Source organism: Hypanus sabinus, chromosome 1 (genome assembly GCF_030144855.1).
Source record: "Hypanus sabinus isolate sHypSab1 chromosome 1, sHypSab1.hap1, whole genome shotgun sequence".
Taxonomy (NCBI): domain Eukaryota; kingdom Metazoa; phylum Chordata; class Chondrichthyes; order Myliobatiformes; family Dasyatidae; genus Hypanus; species Hypanus sabinus.
Genome location: NC_082706.1, coordinates 178,810,537 through 178,825,950, shown reverse-complemented (window position 1 = coordinate 178,825,950; position 15,414 = coordinate 178,810,537). Strand labels below are relative to the sequence as shown.

Below are 15,414 nucleotides of genomic sequence, written 5' to 3'. Positions count from 1 at the left end.
GATTTATTGGTAAGTTGTAAATCAAACAGTAGTGTTGAACCTCTCTGATCAAGAGGCCCACAGACTCTGTTTGAATTTCTAAGCAAAAAAAAAAAATGGCATTAGGATCTTAGTCTGGGGGCAAAAATCACAGCTGCAGCTACTATAAAATAATATTCACAATTCACATAATTGTCATAATTTCAGTCTGCACTCGGTAATGCTATAATCAAGAATAGATTGCCTAGAACTGACAGAGGGTGCTTCATTCCAGTCTTAAACTTCAACGACTGTAAAACTTTTTTAAAAAGAAACAAAAGTGAAAAAACACATTCTTTAGAAACTCCTTTACTTTGATTTGAAATGAACTTCTATAAACTTAAATATTGTTATGAGCACTGAATATTCAAAAATCAAATACTTGTAAATTAAAATAAAATCAAGTCAGAATTATAGGATGAAGACTGAAGGGTAAATATGATCTTTAAACTACCTTACAAATTAATTATTAACATTCACCAAATACACGATTTCCTTTCCCTACTTGCAAAATCAGTTTCTGAGATGCCGTTAATATGTATCTCATCAATTCCTAAGGAGCCTACAATAAGTCCACAACTTTAAATATTTACACAGATAAAACAGCTTCAGTTGTATGCATGAGATTGTATAAATCAGTTTGCTTTGAATATTTAATTCAAAGGTCTGTGAAAAAAAATACACTTAAGTGTTTGTTTTTATGTTGACAATAGCTGGGCTAGAACTTTCTGGACCCAAAACGTGGTGGAACACTTGATGTTCTCCTAGTGTCATTATCATTATACCTTCACAAAATAGACCAATCCACGGGCTGCAGATTGCCTGTAGGCAGCAGATAAACGGGTTTACTGATGGGCCATCCTGTTGGACTTCTAACAACTCACACCAGCATAGTTCTTTACTACTTTACCCATACTTAGAAATTGCATAACATCAAAATATCTTTTAAAATAAAAAATATAAATAAAAATAAAATCTAAGCTCACATAACCTAATGATAATGAGATAAATGTAATAAATAATGTTATTTTAAAGGCATATACAAACAAACGCTCCCATTACCACTGAGTGTCATGAGCTCAATAGTGAGTTCAAAGGCAGGGGTAAAGTTATACATATTCCAGAATTCTGATTTACAGAGTGCATTTATGGATATCCGAACCTGTCTAACACATGTATTCCAATTAACCAGTGGTGTCTATCAGCTCAATCATCCCAATATATTAACAATGGTATAACAACATTGAAAGCACAGTTAACTGTTGCTAAAAGTGGCTTTGACTTAGATATATTTCACTTCCCAAACATGCTTATGCTTTCTTCTAAATTCATTAATATCTTGCACCCCAAATTCTGTTGGTTCTCTGCAACGTTATCGAATTCCAACCAATCCGTTTGACTGAGCTTCATTTACCTTTGCTTCCTCACTCACTCATGTCCCTGGGCTATGAACATTCTTCATTTCATCTGTGTGCTACTGTTAATCCTTATCCTCCAGATTCCAAACCCTTTTGTCCTGACTTTAATTTTCAGTTCACCTCCTTACAAAGCTGGAATCTATAAATAAAATCACTAAATCAATGAGGTATGCGACTCCAGCTTTGAAGGAAACCACACCATTTCAATTTATGTCATCACACATCACTTGGCTGATTCTTCAGGACCATCTGAGTGTCCCATCCCATACACCCAATATACTTCCAATCAGTGAAACAAATACTTGAGGAACTGACTTCTTAATTTCAGATTTTACAATGAAAATCTTATTTTCTTTACCTGTGCAATTAGCCAGTCTGTCAGCTTGTTTGCCATGACCACTGACTTGTAAGTTCTTAAATGGTAGTCTTTATCCCTAAATAAAAACACTTCAGTTAACAGTATACACTGTACATAACACAGTCAATGCCATAAGCATTGTGCTTAAACCTGATAGACATCTGTTTGCACAACAAATACTTCCCCTACATGGGTGGAATCTGCCCAGGTTGCCTTGGAATAATTTCAGCTGAAAGCAGGGGTGAGCATACCTCACAGCGAACTAATTCAGGGTTTGAGCCCAACTCCTCACTAGATCTTTTTTTAAATAGATGATACAACAAGTTATGAAAATTGTTTCCTAGCTTAAGCAAATATTTTAATGTGACTACTGTCACTTATTTATCAGCTCCCATTGCAACTATTATTAAGAAGTGAAAAATTACAAAACATTTCAGAATTTCAGTGAGGACTGGACTTTTTTTTGATACCTTCAGCGAGCATTGCAATGATTTAGCTGCAGTTTCACATGGGGACAGAGCAGCTTGTTGTGCAAACAGATGTTTATCAGGTTCACATCTTAAAGGGAGCAGCTTATTGTTGCGTCTACTAGGGGAAAGGTCATTCTGGATTGGGTGTTTTGTAATGACCCAGACTTGATTAGGGAACTTAAGGAAAAGGAACCGTTAAGAGCCAGAGATTATAATATGATAGAATTCGCCTTGCAGTTTGAGAAGAAGTTTAAAGTGTATCAGTGGTTTTATCAGACTTAAGTTTCTGAGGGTAATTCGGAAGATGCAGTATAGGCACATCCCAAAAATAAAAATGTATTCTAAAGGGAGGATGAGGCAAACTTGGCTGACAAGGGAAGTTAAGCACTGTATAAAAACATAAGAGGACATATAAGGTAGCAAAATTAGTAGGAGGTTAAAGGATCGGGAAACTTTTAAAAACCAACAGATATCAACTAAACAGCCTTAAGGAGAGAAAAGATGAAATATGAAGGTAGGCTAGCCAATAATATAAAAGAAGATACCAATTTTTTTTCAGATATATAAAGAGTAAAAGAGAGGCAAGAGTGGATGTTGGAAGTCTGGAAAATGACACTGCAGGAGTAGAAATGGTGACACAAACATGGCAGACAATCTGAATAAATACTTTGTGTTAATTTTCACTATGAAAGACACTAGCAGTATGCCAGAAATTTGAGAGTGTTGGGTGGAAGAAATGCTTGTAGTTACAATTACAAGGGAGATGGTGCTTGGGAAACTGAAAGGTTTGAAAGTAGATAAATCACCTGGACCAAATTGACTACACACCAGGGTTCAGAAAGGGGTAGCTGAAGAGATTGTGAAGTCTCTTGTAATGATCTTTCAAGAATCACTAGAATCTGAAATGTTTCCAGAGGACTGGAATCTTTAAGAAGGAAGGGTGGCAGGAGAAAAAAGGAAATTATGGGCCAGTTAGTCTGACTTCAGTGGTTGGGAAGATGCTGGAAACAATTATTTAAAATGAGCTTTCAGTGTTCTTGAAGTCACTTGATAAAGTAGACCAAAGTTAGCATAGTTTCCTTAAGAAGAAATCTTGTCTGACAAATCTTTTGGAATTCTTTGAGGAAATAACGGGCAGGATGGACAAAAGAGAGTCAGTGGATTTTGCTTACTTGGATTTTCAGAAGGCCTTTAACAAGGTGCCACACAAGAGGCTGCTTAACAAGTTAAGAACCTATGGTATTACAGGAAAGATATTAGTATGGATAGAAGGTTGGATGAATGCAGGATGCAAGAGTGAGATTAAAGGGGGCCTATTCTGGTCAGCAGAGAGTGAATAGTGGTGCTCCACAGGGGTCATTATTGGGATTGCTTCTTTTCTTCTTATATTTCAATGATTTTGATGACAGAATTGATGGCTTTGTGGCCAGGTTTGTAAACAATATGAAAATATTTAGAGGGGCAGGTAGTATTGAGGAGGCAGGGAGTCTGTAGAAGGACTTGGACAGATTAGGAGAATGGGCAAAGAAGTGGCAGATAGAATATAGTGTAGGGAATGCATGGTCATGCGCTTTGGTAGTAGGAATGAGAACTCTTTCTAAGTGGGAAGAAAATTCAAAAATCAGAGACGCAAAGGGACCTTGGAGCCCTTATTCAGTATTCATTACAAAGTAATGTTCCGTAAGGAAGACAGATGCAATGTTAGCATTCATTTCAAGAGGACTAGAATATAAGAGCATAGATGTAATTAATGCTGAGGCTTTATAAGTCATTAGTCAGAATGCACTTGGAGTACTGTAAGCAGTTTTGGGCCCCTTATCTGAGAAAAGATATATTGGCATTGGAGAAGGTCCAGAGGATGTTCACAAGACTTTCCAAGAATGAAAGGGTTAACACATGAGGAGCATTTGGTGGCTCTGGGCCTGTATTCACTGGAGTTAGATGAATAAGGGAGGATTTCATTGAAACCTATCAAATATTAAAAGGCCTATACAGAGTAGATGTGGAGAGGATGTTTCCAATAGTAGTTGAGTCTAGGACCAGAGGGCATAGCCTCAGAATAGAGGGATGTCCATTTAGAATGGAGATGAGGAGATTTCTCTCTAGCCAGAGGGTGGTGAATTTGTGGATTTCATTGCCACAGATAGCTGTGGAGACCAAGTCATTGAGTATACTTAAAGCAGAGGTTGATAGTTCTTGACTAGTCATGGTGTTAATGCTATTGGAGAGAGGGAGGAAAATGGGGTTGAGTGGAAAATTAAATCAACCATGATGGAGTGGTTTTACAGACCCGATTGACTATATGGTCTAATTCTGCTCCTGTATCTTATGGTCTTATCTTTAACACTCACTCCAAATTCATTAGCTCCATGCGCAGTATACAGTTTAAAGAGGAGTGTGGGGAATGTAACATCAACATTTTCACTGATTTAATCTTTGTATTCTTCCTGGTTGCTTACCCAATAAGTCTGCTCTGACCTGCATCAAGATTTACTGATCATGAATCAAAACAGTGTGCATCACCACAAGAGGTTCTAGATAACAACATTTTCAGAGATTAGTGAAACTATTTAAAGTTAAACATGCTGATAGAGTGCTTTAAATTTACAACTGAAGCTTTTGCAAGTACTTTAAGAAGTAAACCTAATGCAATTATCTCAGTTAAATTCAAGCTACCTTACATCTACTCATCTATTTTCTAGGAATTAACCTCCCTTAAAATGCTATTCCCATGCTAATCAGACCAAATTCATGGATAGATATTCCAAAATAAGCAGTGGAAAACAGATCATTCAATCAGCCAAAAACCCCAAGCACCTTGAAGAGAATTTGAAGAGGCATGATCCCTCAGTTTTAGTTATATGGACCAAATCAAATATCCATACTGTGCAGAGTTTGGCTTAGAGGTGGGATCGACTGGTGATTAACTATTGAACTTAAGTGGCCTGAAACCAGGGCAAGTCAAATAACACTTTAGAAATGGTAGGCAAAGGTAAGCCAAATTTTACATCCATATTGTTCATTTGCAGAAATAACCCCTCAGATTCATAGGATTCTAGGACAATAGTTATGTGTATGTGCTAGAGTTTACTGAATCTTGGATTAAATAGCTACCCTGCAATATCCTTTCCATGATGCTCATTACACAAAAAGATTTAAAAACTGAAAATATCCGAGAGACTCTAAGTTAAGAGCAAACCAGTACAATTTCGATTATAGTTCTCTGCATACTGCTGGGATACTCAGAAATCTATTCAAACTATCGCTACATATTGAACCAAGATTTCATTTTACTTACTTAATCACAGGAGTAAATAGACTATGAAGTCGGTAGTAAAGTCTCACACCCTGTCAACAAAAGATAATAAGATTTTTTTCTAGCAAAATAACACAATGTAGAAATATAGTAATAGAATGACATTTACTACTTTTTGTTTATTCTTTTCTAATTTCACGGGCCACATTGTTGTACGATTCTGAACTAATGCCTTGATTAATTTTCTAGTCACTGATGTCTTGCTACTTTATTTCACACCAACATGCTTACATAATTTGTTGCAGCAATTACATCTTGCCCATTCTCCCTTTCCTTTATCTCCTTTCAAACCTGATTTTTCACAACTGTCAATAGATTGCCTTGCTCCTTTCTATCTAGCTTCTCCTCAATAAGATTTTCCCCTCCCCTCATTCCATTCTCCCTCTTCTCCTCCTCTTTACAAGTCCAACTCTATCACACCAAATTCCTGCTTCCCCACATCACCTCTACCATCAGTGTTTCATTTACTTGCAAGCTGTCAACTAAAAAGTGCTTTTGATCTTGGCTGTATACAATGCTTTGGCATTCAGGAAGTGAAGTATAGGATTGGCACATCCTACAAAAATAGTGGATCAAGTTTGAGGATTGTGGAAGTTATCCCTACTCCTCTGCCCTATGTACTTATGCATCTCACAGTTTATTAATTCTGTAATATCTTTATTCTTAAAGATAAAATTTAAGAAAGAAATTATATCATATAACTGGGTTTCACTGAATGTACTTCCTGTGAAAATGTCACTGCTGGAGAATAAGATACCATACAATGGGCTCTCAGCATTGGGACCACCTGGAAACCAGACTGAGAATGAAACACTAAATCTTTCCAATTTCTCTCAGATTTCATATGTGCATTTCTGCATCTCACAGCTGTAGTAGACTTTTTTTTTCTCTAACTGTCCTCATCTATCCCTCCAGTTTATATTCCCTCAGAAAGATCAAGCAATGATTGACTGGAGGGTACTGAAAACATGGTGCCGCCAGACCAATCTTGGTCTTCACCCTATCATACACTACCCCTTTCTTCTCTCTACTGCCCCACTCCACTGACACAGTGTTTTCTCACTTTCCTAGTTTCGGCCCACTTATGATCAAGACTCCCTCAAGGTGCTGGGCCAGTTGTGCTAAAGCACCACCTCCCACTGGTGAGCTTAACAACTTGGCATCTGCCTCTATCAGAGTTGTTGGTCACTTCTATACAACAGACAGTCTACTCTCCAGGTGTCTATGCAACTACTGAAGGGTTTGCAAAAGATGGATACACTGTCCGACTATCTGTCCCTCCGGACGTACGTGGTTCACACCCATGATGATCCTGTCTCTGCTGCTTCAGCTACAGCCCTGCTGGTTGACCTGATCTCTCTTCTAGTAAAGCCAAGGTCACGCAGCGACTTCTAGAAAACGTGTGTGTATATATATATATATATACATACACATACATACATACATACATACATACACACACATACACACATCACTGCATTAGTGTTGCAGAATCAGAAAGGTTAGCAAATACAGTACTCAAAGTGTTATATCTCAATGCACTGAGTTTAAGAAATAAGGTGGATGATCTTGTTGCACTATTGCAGATGGTCAGGTATGATGTTGTCCCCATCACTGAATCATGGCTGGATAGTTGTACTTGGGAGTTGAATGTCCAAGATTATACATTGTATCCAATCGATAGGAAGGTGGCCAGAGGTGGAGGGGAGGGGGGTGGTGTGGCTCTACTTGTAAAGAATAGCATCAAATCATTAGAAGGTTGTGACATAGGATCAGAAGATGTTGAATCCTTGTGGGTTGAAGGATCCATGAGAAACTGCAAGGGTAAAAGGGCCTGATGGCTGTTATATACAGGCCTCCAAACAGTAGCTGAGATGTGGACTACAGAATACTACGGGGAATAGAAAAGGTGGGTCAAAAGTGCAACATTATGATAGTCATGGCAGATTTTAACATGCAGGTAGATTGGGGAAAATCAAATTAGGTTGGTAATGGATCTCAAGAGAGTGAATTTGTTGAATGCCTTCAAGACAGCATTTTAGAGTAGCTCGTCATTGAGCCTACTAGGGGATCAGCTATACTGGATTGGGTTATTAGGGAATTTAAGGTAAAGGACCCCTTAGCAGACAGTGATCACAATATGTTTGAGCTCATCCTGAAATTTGATAGGGAGAAAGAAAAGCTTGAAGTAGCAGTATTTCAGTGGAATAAAGAAAATTACAGTGGTACAAGAGAGTTGGCCAGAGTAAATTGCAATGAGATAGCAGCAGGGATGACAGTTGAACAACATTGGCTCAAGTTTCTGGGGAAAATGAGAAGGTGCAGAATAACTGTACTCCATAAACAAAGAAATTCTCAGATAGCAAAATAGTACAACCATGGCTCCCAAGGGAAGTAAAAACAAAGGATAGGGCATAAAACAAAGCAAAATTTAGTGGGAATAAAGGGGATTGGTATGCTTTTAAAAACTACGGAATGCAGATAAAAGAATCATTAGGAGGGAAAAAATGAAACATGAAAGCAAACTAGCAAACAATATTGAGCTGGATTGAAAAAGAATGCCAGTAAATGAGGCCAGAGAAATAATACCAGGGGTCAAGGAGATGGCAGATGAATTGAATAAGTATTTTGCATCACTGTGGAAGACACAAGCAGCATGCCAGGTGTTGAAGGGTGTGAGGGAAGCAAAGTGAGTACAGTTACTAATACAAGGGAGAAGGTGCTCAAAATGCTGAAATACCTAAAGGTGCATAAGTCACCCAGGCCAGATGAACTGCACCCTAGGGTTCTGGAAGAGGTAGAGGTAGATATTGTGGAGACATTAGTAATGATCTTTCTAAAATCATTAGGCTCTGGCATGGTGCCAGAGGACTGGCAAATTGAAAATGTCTCTACTCTTTAAGAAAGGAGGAAGACAGCAGAAACAAAATTATACACCAGTTAGCCCGACCTCAGTGGTTGGGAAGATGTTGGGAGTCAATTGTTAAGGATGAGGTTATGGAGTACTTAGTGACACAGGACAAGATAATACAAAGTCAGCATGGTTTCCTTAAAGGAAGATCTTGCCTGACGAACCTGTTGGAATTCTTTGAGGAGATTACAAGTAGGATAGATAAAGGGGATGTAGTGGATGTTGTATATTTGGATTTTCAGAAGGCCTTTGAAAAGGTGTCACACATGAGGCTGCTTACCAAGTTAAGGGCGCATAATATTACAGCAAAGTTACTAACACAGTTAGAGCATTGGCTGATTGGTAGGAGGCAGCAAGTGGAAATAAAAGGGTCCTTGTCTGATTGGCTGTCAGTGACTAGTGGTGTTCCACAGGAGGCGGTGTTGAGACCACTTCTTTTTATGCTGTATATAAATGATTTAGATGGTGGAATAGATGGCTTTGTTGCCAAGTTTGCTGGTGATACAAAGATTGATAGAGGGGCAGGCAGTGTTGAGGAAGTAGGAAGGCTGCAGAAGTAATTAGACCAATTAGGAGGATGGGCAAGAAAGTGGAAAATGAAATACAATGTTGGAGAATTTATGGTCATGCACTTTGATAGTAGAAATAAATGTGCAGACTGTTTTCTAAACAGGGAGAAAATCCAAAAATTTGAGAACATCGTTAAGGTTAATTTGCATGATGAGCTGGTGGTGAGGAAGGCAAATGCAATGTTAGTATTCATTTTAAGAGGTCTAGAATATAAGAGCAGGTATGTGATACTGAGGCTTTATAAGGCACTGATGAGGTATCACCTTGAGTATTGTGAACAGTTTTGGTCTCCCTATCTCAGAATAAATGTGCTGACATTGGAGAGGATCCAGAGGAGGTTCACAAGGATGATTCCGGGGATGAAAAGATTATCATATGCGGAATGTGTGATGGTTCTGGGCCTGTACTCGGTGGAATATACAAGGATGAGCAGGGGTGGAATCTCATTGAAACCTTTCACATGTCAAAAAGCCTAGACAGAGTAGATGTGGAAAGGATATTTCCCATGGTGGGGGAGTCTAGGACAAGAGGGCACAGCCTCAGGATAGACAGGCGTCCATTTAAAACAGAGCAGCGGAGAAATTACTTTAGCCAGAGGGTGGTGAATTTGTGGAATTTTTTTACCACAAGCAGCTGTGGAGGTCAGGTTATTGGGTGTATTTAAAGCACAGATTGATAGGTTCTTGATTGGTCACAGTATCAAAAGTTATGGGCAGAAAGCCACAGAGGAGCTAAAAAGGGAGGGAAAAAGGATCAGGCATGATCAAATGGCGGAGCAGACTTGATCAGCCAAATGGACAAATTCTGTTTCTATGTCTAATGGTCTTGTGGTTTTATGGAAACATCAATAATTACCCTATTGAAAGGTAAAACTGGAATATGGTCCTGTTTCTCCTGTCTCTATTTCTTATTTCTTTACATCTTGTCAATCAATGAAAAATTGTGCAGTGAAGGCACAGGAACTATTACAATGGCTATTTGAAAACATAGTATCAAGCCCAAAGACAAAACATCTAAATTAGTAAAAAAAAAAGCAGCACACCTGAGGACTGGGAGAAATTCAGAGACCAGCAGAGGAGGACAAAGGGCTTAATTAGGAAAGGGAAAAAAGATTATGAGAGAAAGCTGGCAGGGAACATAAAAACTGACTGTAAAAGCTTTTATAGATATGTGAAAAGAAAAAGATTGGTCAAGACAAATGTAGGTCCTTTACAGTCAGAAACAGGTGAATTGATAATAGGGAACAAAGACATGGCAGACCAATTGAACAACTACTTTGGTTCTGTCTTCACCAAGGAGGACATAAATAATCTTCCGGAAATAGTAAGGGACCAAGGGTCTAGTGAGATGGAGGAACTGAGGGAAATACATGTTAGTAGAGAAGTGGTGTTAGGTAAATTGAAGGGATTAAAGGCAGGTAAATCCCCAGGGCCAGATGGTTTGCATCCCAGAATGCTTAAGGAAGTAGCCCAAGAAATAATGGATGCATTAGTGATAATTTTTCAAAACTCCTTAGATTCTGGATTAGTTCCTGAAGATTGGAGGGTGGCTTATGTAACCCCACTTTTTAAAAAAGGAAAGAGAAAACGGGGAATTATAGACCGGTTAGTCTGACATCGGTGGTGGGGAAAATGCTAGAGTCGGTTATCAAAGATGTGATAACAGCACATTTGGAAAGAGGTGAAATCATCAGACAAAGTCAGCATGGATTTGTGAAAGGAAAATCATGTCTGACGAATCTTATAGAATTTTTTGATGATGTAACTAGTAGAGTGGATAGGGGAGAGCCAGTGGGTGTGGTATATTTAGATTTTCAAAAGGCTTTTGACAAGGTCCCACACAGGAGATTAGTGTGCAAACTTAAAGCACACAGTACTGGGGGTATGGTATTGATGTGGATAGAGAATTGGTTGGCAGACAGGAAGCAAAGAGTGGGAGTAAACGGGACCTTTTCAGAATGGCAGGCTGTGACTAGTGGGGTACCGCAAGGCTCAGTGCTGGGACTCCAGTTGTTTACAATATGTATTAATGATTTAGACGAGGGAATTAAATGCAGCATCTCCAGGTTTGCAGATGACACGAAGCTGGGCGGCGGTGTTAGCTGTGAGGAGGATGCTAAGAGGATGCAGGGTTACTTGGATAGGTTAGGTGAGTGGGCAAATTCATGGCAGGTGCAATTTAATGTGGATAAATGTGAGGTTATCCACTTTGGTTGCAAGAACAGGAAAACGGGTAATTATCTGAATGGTGGCCGATTAGGAAAAGGGGAGGTGCAACGAGACCTGGGTGTCAATGTACACCAGTCATTGAAGGTGGGCATGCAGGTACAGCAGGCGATGAAAAGGGTAAATGGTATGTTGGCATTCATAGCAAAAGGACTTGAGTACAGGAGCAGGGAAGTTCTACTGCTGTTGTACAAGGTCTTGGTGAGACCGCACCTAGAATATTGTGTGCAGGTTTGGTTCCTTAATCTGAGGAAAGACATTCTTGCCATAGAGGGAGTACAGAGAAGATTCACCAGATTGATTCCTGGGATGGCAGGACTTTCATATGAAGAAAGACTGGATCGACTAGGCTTATACTCACTGGAATTTAGAAGATTGAGGGGGGATCTTATTAAAACGTATAAAATTCTAAAGGGATTGGACAGGCTAGTTGCAGGAAGATTGTTTCCGTTGTTGGGGAAGTCCAGAATGAGGAGTCACAGTTTAAGGATAAAGGGGAAGCCTTTTAGGACCGAGATGAGAAAAAACTTCTTCACACAGAGTGGTGAATCTGTGGAATTCTCTGCCACAGGAAACAGTTGAGGCCGGTTCATTGGCTATATTTAAGAGGAAGTTAGATATGTCCCTTGTGGCTAAAGGGATCCGGGGGTATGGAGAGAAAGCAGGTACAGGGTTCTGAGTTGGATGATCAGCCATGATCGTACTGAATGGCGGTGCAGGCTCGAAGGGCCAAAATGCCTACTCCTGCAACTATTTTCTATGTTTCTATGTTAAACAAAACTGCTTAAGAAGTACGTGCATATATTCAATACAATCTTTCATTCCTTCAGCTTTTCAACTGTATAAAGTATCAATATGTAGCAATAAATCTTCACGAGATCTGTACCTTTGAAATAACATCTTGAATTTCACACCTTGGATGGTATGTTCCATCATCATATCGAAATCTGTACAGCATATGATCAGGTTTAAACTGGTGTTTATCTGTTACTGAATATCAAAGTGTATTAGTCAAAAATGAGCACCCACAGAGATGACAAGAATATACAGTTCAACTACACAGTTGAACAATAATAATTAATTCAATATCCATGTCATTTAATTCACAAATTTAATAGTAATTAAGTGTGCATAAATCAGAGATGTTTCTAACATTTCAATTTCTAATACAGAGCTATTTACCAATTAATTTTATGTTTATGATTTATAATTTTAAATCACAGTTACACAGTGATAGTACTTGAATTCTAAAAAGGATTCTTGCATTTAAATGAACCTATTTAACATGCAAGCAGTGATAAGTAATATGCAAGTTGCTCCTGCATGCTGTATCAATAGTTATGTATATGATAGTCATAATTACACAAAAACTTTAATTGATGTGCATGGAACTATTGGAACAAAGTTTGAAAAATCACATTTAATCGATATATTTACAAATACACCTGTGACCTAATGACAATTTCAAACTTAAGTAGGCAAAATTATTTCTGCCCCTCGGGAGAACTAGGCATTCTAAAAATCTTGAAGCAAAGCAGGTTTAATTACAGCTACATTTGATTGAAGGACAATCCATTAAAATTTCAGTTGCCTGGCATTTAATTCAATATCTTGTAAAACTCTGGTTGCACAATCCATTAAGTGTGGAAGTTGTCAATTCATGTAGTGAAAATGCTCAACCACTCAACAATCTTCTGAAGGGCAGTAAGTGGTCATACAACTCCATGGCTCATTATGAAGCTTTCCAAACTTTGAAAGTGACGTTCTGTACTGCACCTGTATTGGGAATCCCCAATACCACGTAAACCATTTAACCTGTATGTCAGCAAGAAACATGGCTACATGTTGGCAGTCTTAACTCAAAACATGGAGTCCTACAGCATCCTGTTGGTTAATATTCTGTTAAATTGGATAATGTAGCATTAGGATGGGGTCTGTGTCTGTGAACAGTGCAGGAAACCTATGGGACAGTCATGGCTATTTCTAGCATCATGCTTGATCAAATTTTAAATGTTCAACATTCACACTCAGTACAGACATTGAATACGGCCTCTCAAGTAACAGCTGCTTGGAGGTCCAAGAGGTCTAGAGGCATCTGATACGATCATACAACAAGTGAGTCCAGAGAACCCAGCAACACTGCTACTGTTGGACATGGAAGACTATGATGACCATAACTGTGCAAGAATAATAACATGCCTTAAAGATGCAAATTATTACAAAGAAATGGCTTTATCGAACCCAGATCTAATTCTGTATACTAATGGCTCCTCAAAAATTGAGAGAGGAATTTGAATGGCTGAATAAGCCATTGTTTCTGGAACTGATGTGCTGACATCAGGACCTCTGCTACCTCTGTGCAAGAGACAAAACTAAAAGCTTTGACTGAAGCGTGCAAGTTGGCACAAGGAAGATCGGCTAATATCTACAATGATTCGTGATAAGCTTTTGGAGTTGTTAATGAATTTGTAAAGTTATGGAGAGAAAGAGGATTTCTTACAGCTATACGAACCCTAATCGAGAATGTCCAACTAGCACAAAAACTTATGTATGTCACACAACAGCTGTGAGAAGTTGCTGTATTAAAACATAAAAGCCGCTCCAAAATAACTACAGTGGAAAGCCATGGGAATGCATTGGCTGATAAAATTGCAAAAAGGGCATCATGGCAATAGAAGTACCAAGAACATTTGCAGTGAATCTGACAACTGAAATTATGGAAATGAAGTTGAACTCTGCATCACAGACAGATATACAAGATATTTGAGAGGTTCAATCTCAATGCTCCAACCAGGAAACATGGTTCTGGAAGGAGAATGGTGGGAAGTTAAACAGTGATGGAGTTTGGAGATATGGCACTAGTCATAAGCTAATAGCTCCAACTACATTGTTTCCTTATCTGGCACAGCAGATACACTCCCTAAGGCACATTGGAGTACAAAAGATAATCAGCAGATTCTCCCAGTGGGTGTGGATTCCAATGTTCAGGGCACAAGCTCGATAAATGTTTGAATTATGCATGACATACCAGAAAATAAATCCTGGAGCTCAATAAAAGTTGGAATTATGCATGACATACCACAAAACAAATCCTGGAGCAGTAATTAAGTGCCTCTGCCGAACCTGGTTAAATTTACATTTACAAGCTTACATTTCTTTAAGAAAGTGTCAAGGATACTCAGATGTACTGGTAAAAGTGGACAATTTTTCAAGATGAGTTTAAGTTATTCCAGCAAGAATAGCCTCTGCCACAGGCACAGAAAAAACTCTGATCAAGGACTATATTCCAAGATGGGGGTTGCCACGTCACATTGACTCTGATCAAGGAACACATTTCACTCAGAGAATTTGTCAAGAACTGCGTAAAATGTAAAATGCTCCCTGGAGCTTAGAAGAATGAGGGGAGATTTGATAGAGGTATATAAAATTATGACGGGTATAGATAGAGTGAATGCAAGCAGGCTTTTTCCACTGAGGCTAGGGGAGGAAAAAACCAGAAGACATGGGTTAAGGGTGAAGGGGAAAAAGTTTAAAGGGAACATTAGGGGCAGCTTCTCCACACAGAGAGTGGTGGGAGTGTGGAATGAGCTGTCAGATTAAATGGTAAATGCGGGCTCACTTATAACATTTAAGAAAAACTTGGACAGATACATGGATGAGAGGTGTGTGGAGGGATATGGTCCAGGTGCAGGTCAGTGGGACTAGGTAGGAAAATGATTCGGCACAGCCAAGAAGGGCCAAAAGACCTGTTTCTGTGCTGTAATGTTCTATGGTTCTATGTCAACTAATGAACATTCAATGGTCTTTTCATTGACCACATCACACAACATTGTCAGAACAAGATGAATGAGTATGGAACCATAAAACAATGTCAAGTATCAAGAAGAAGGCATATCATGACCTACAGCTCTTCCTATGGTCTTATGTAGCATCACAGTAACCCCAAACAAGAAAACTAAAGTAAGTCCATTTGCTGTGGTAACAGGACATCCTATGTCATTGCCAGGAGCACCTAATCTCAAAGAAGCTAATATACATACATATTATGCCAGACAGTTTAGTTAACTATTGAGTGAAATTTACACAAGCTGTCCAGTCTGCTTCTCAACAGGTTTCTACTGCTTGGAG

General features: G+C 38.8%; 1 protein-coding gene across 1 annotated transcript in view; it reads right to left on the bottom strand.

Moving 5' to 3' along the window:
- prex2 (phosphatidylinositol-3,4,5-trisphosphate-dependent Rac exchange factor 2) overlaps positions 1-15,414 on the bottom strand; it is a 410,668-nt gene that overhangs the window by 234,123 nt on the left and 161,131 nt on the right. Inside the window, exons 12-14 of the mRNA XM_059982440.1 lie at positions 12,173-12,276; positions 5,563-5,612; positions 1,795-1,870 (exon numbers count right to left, since the gene is read on the bottom strand). Coding sequence (XP_059838423.1) covers positions 1,795-1,870; positions 5,563-5,612; positions 12,173-12,276 — 230 coding nt within the window. The remainder of the gene's footprint in view (positions 1-1,794; positions 1,871-5,562; positions 5,613-12,172; positions 12,277-15,414) is intronic.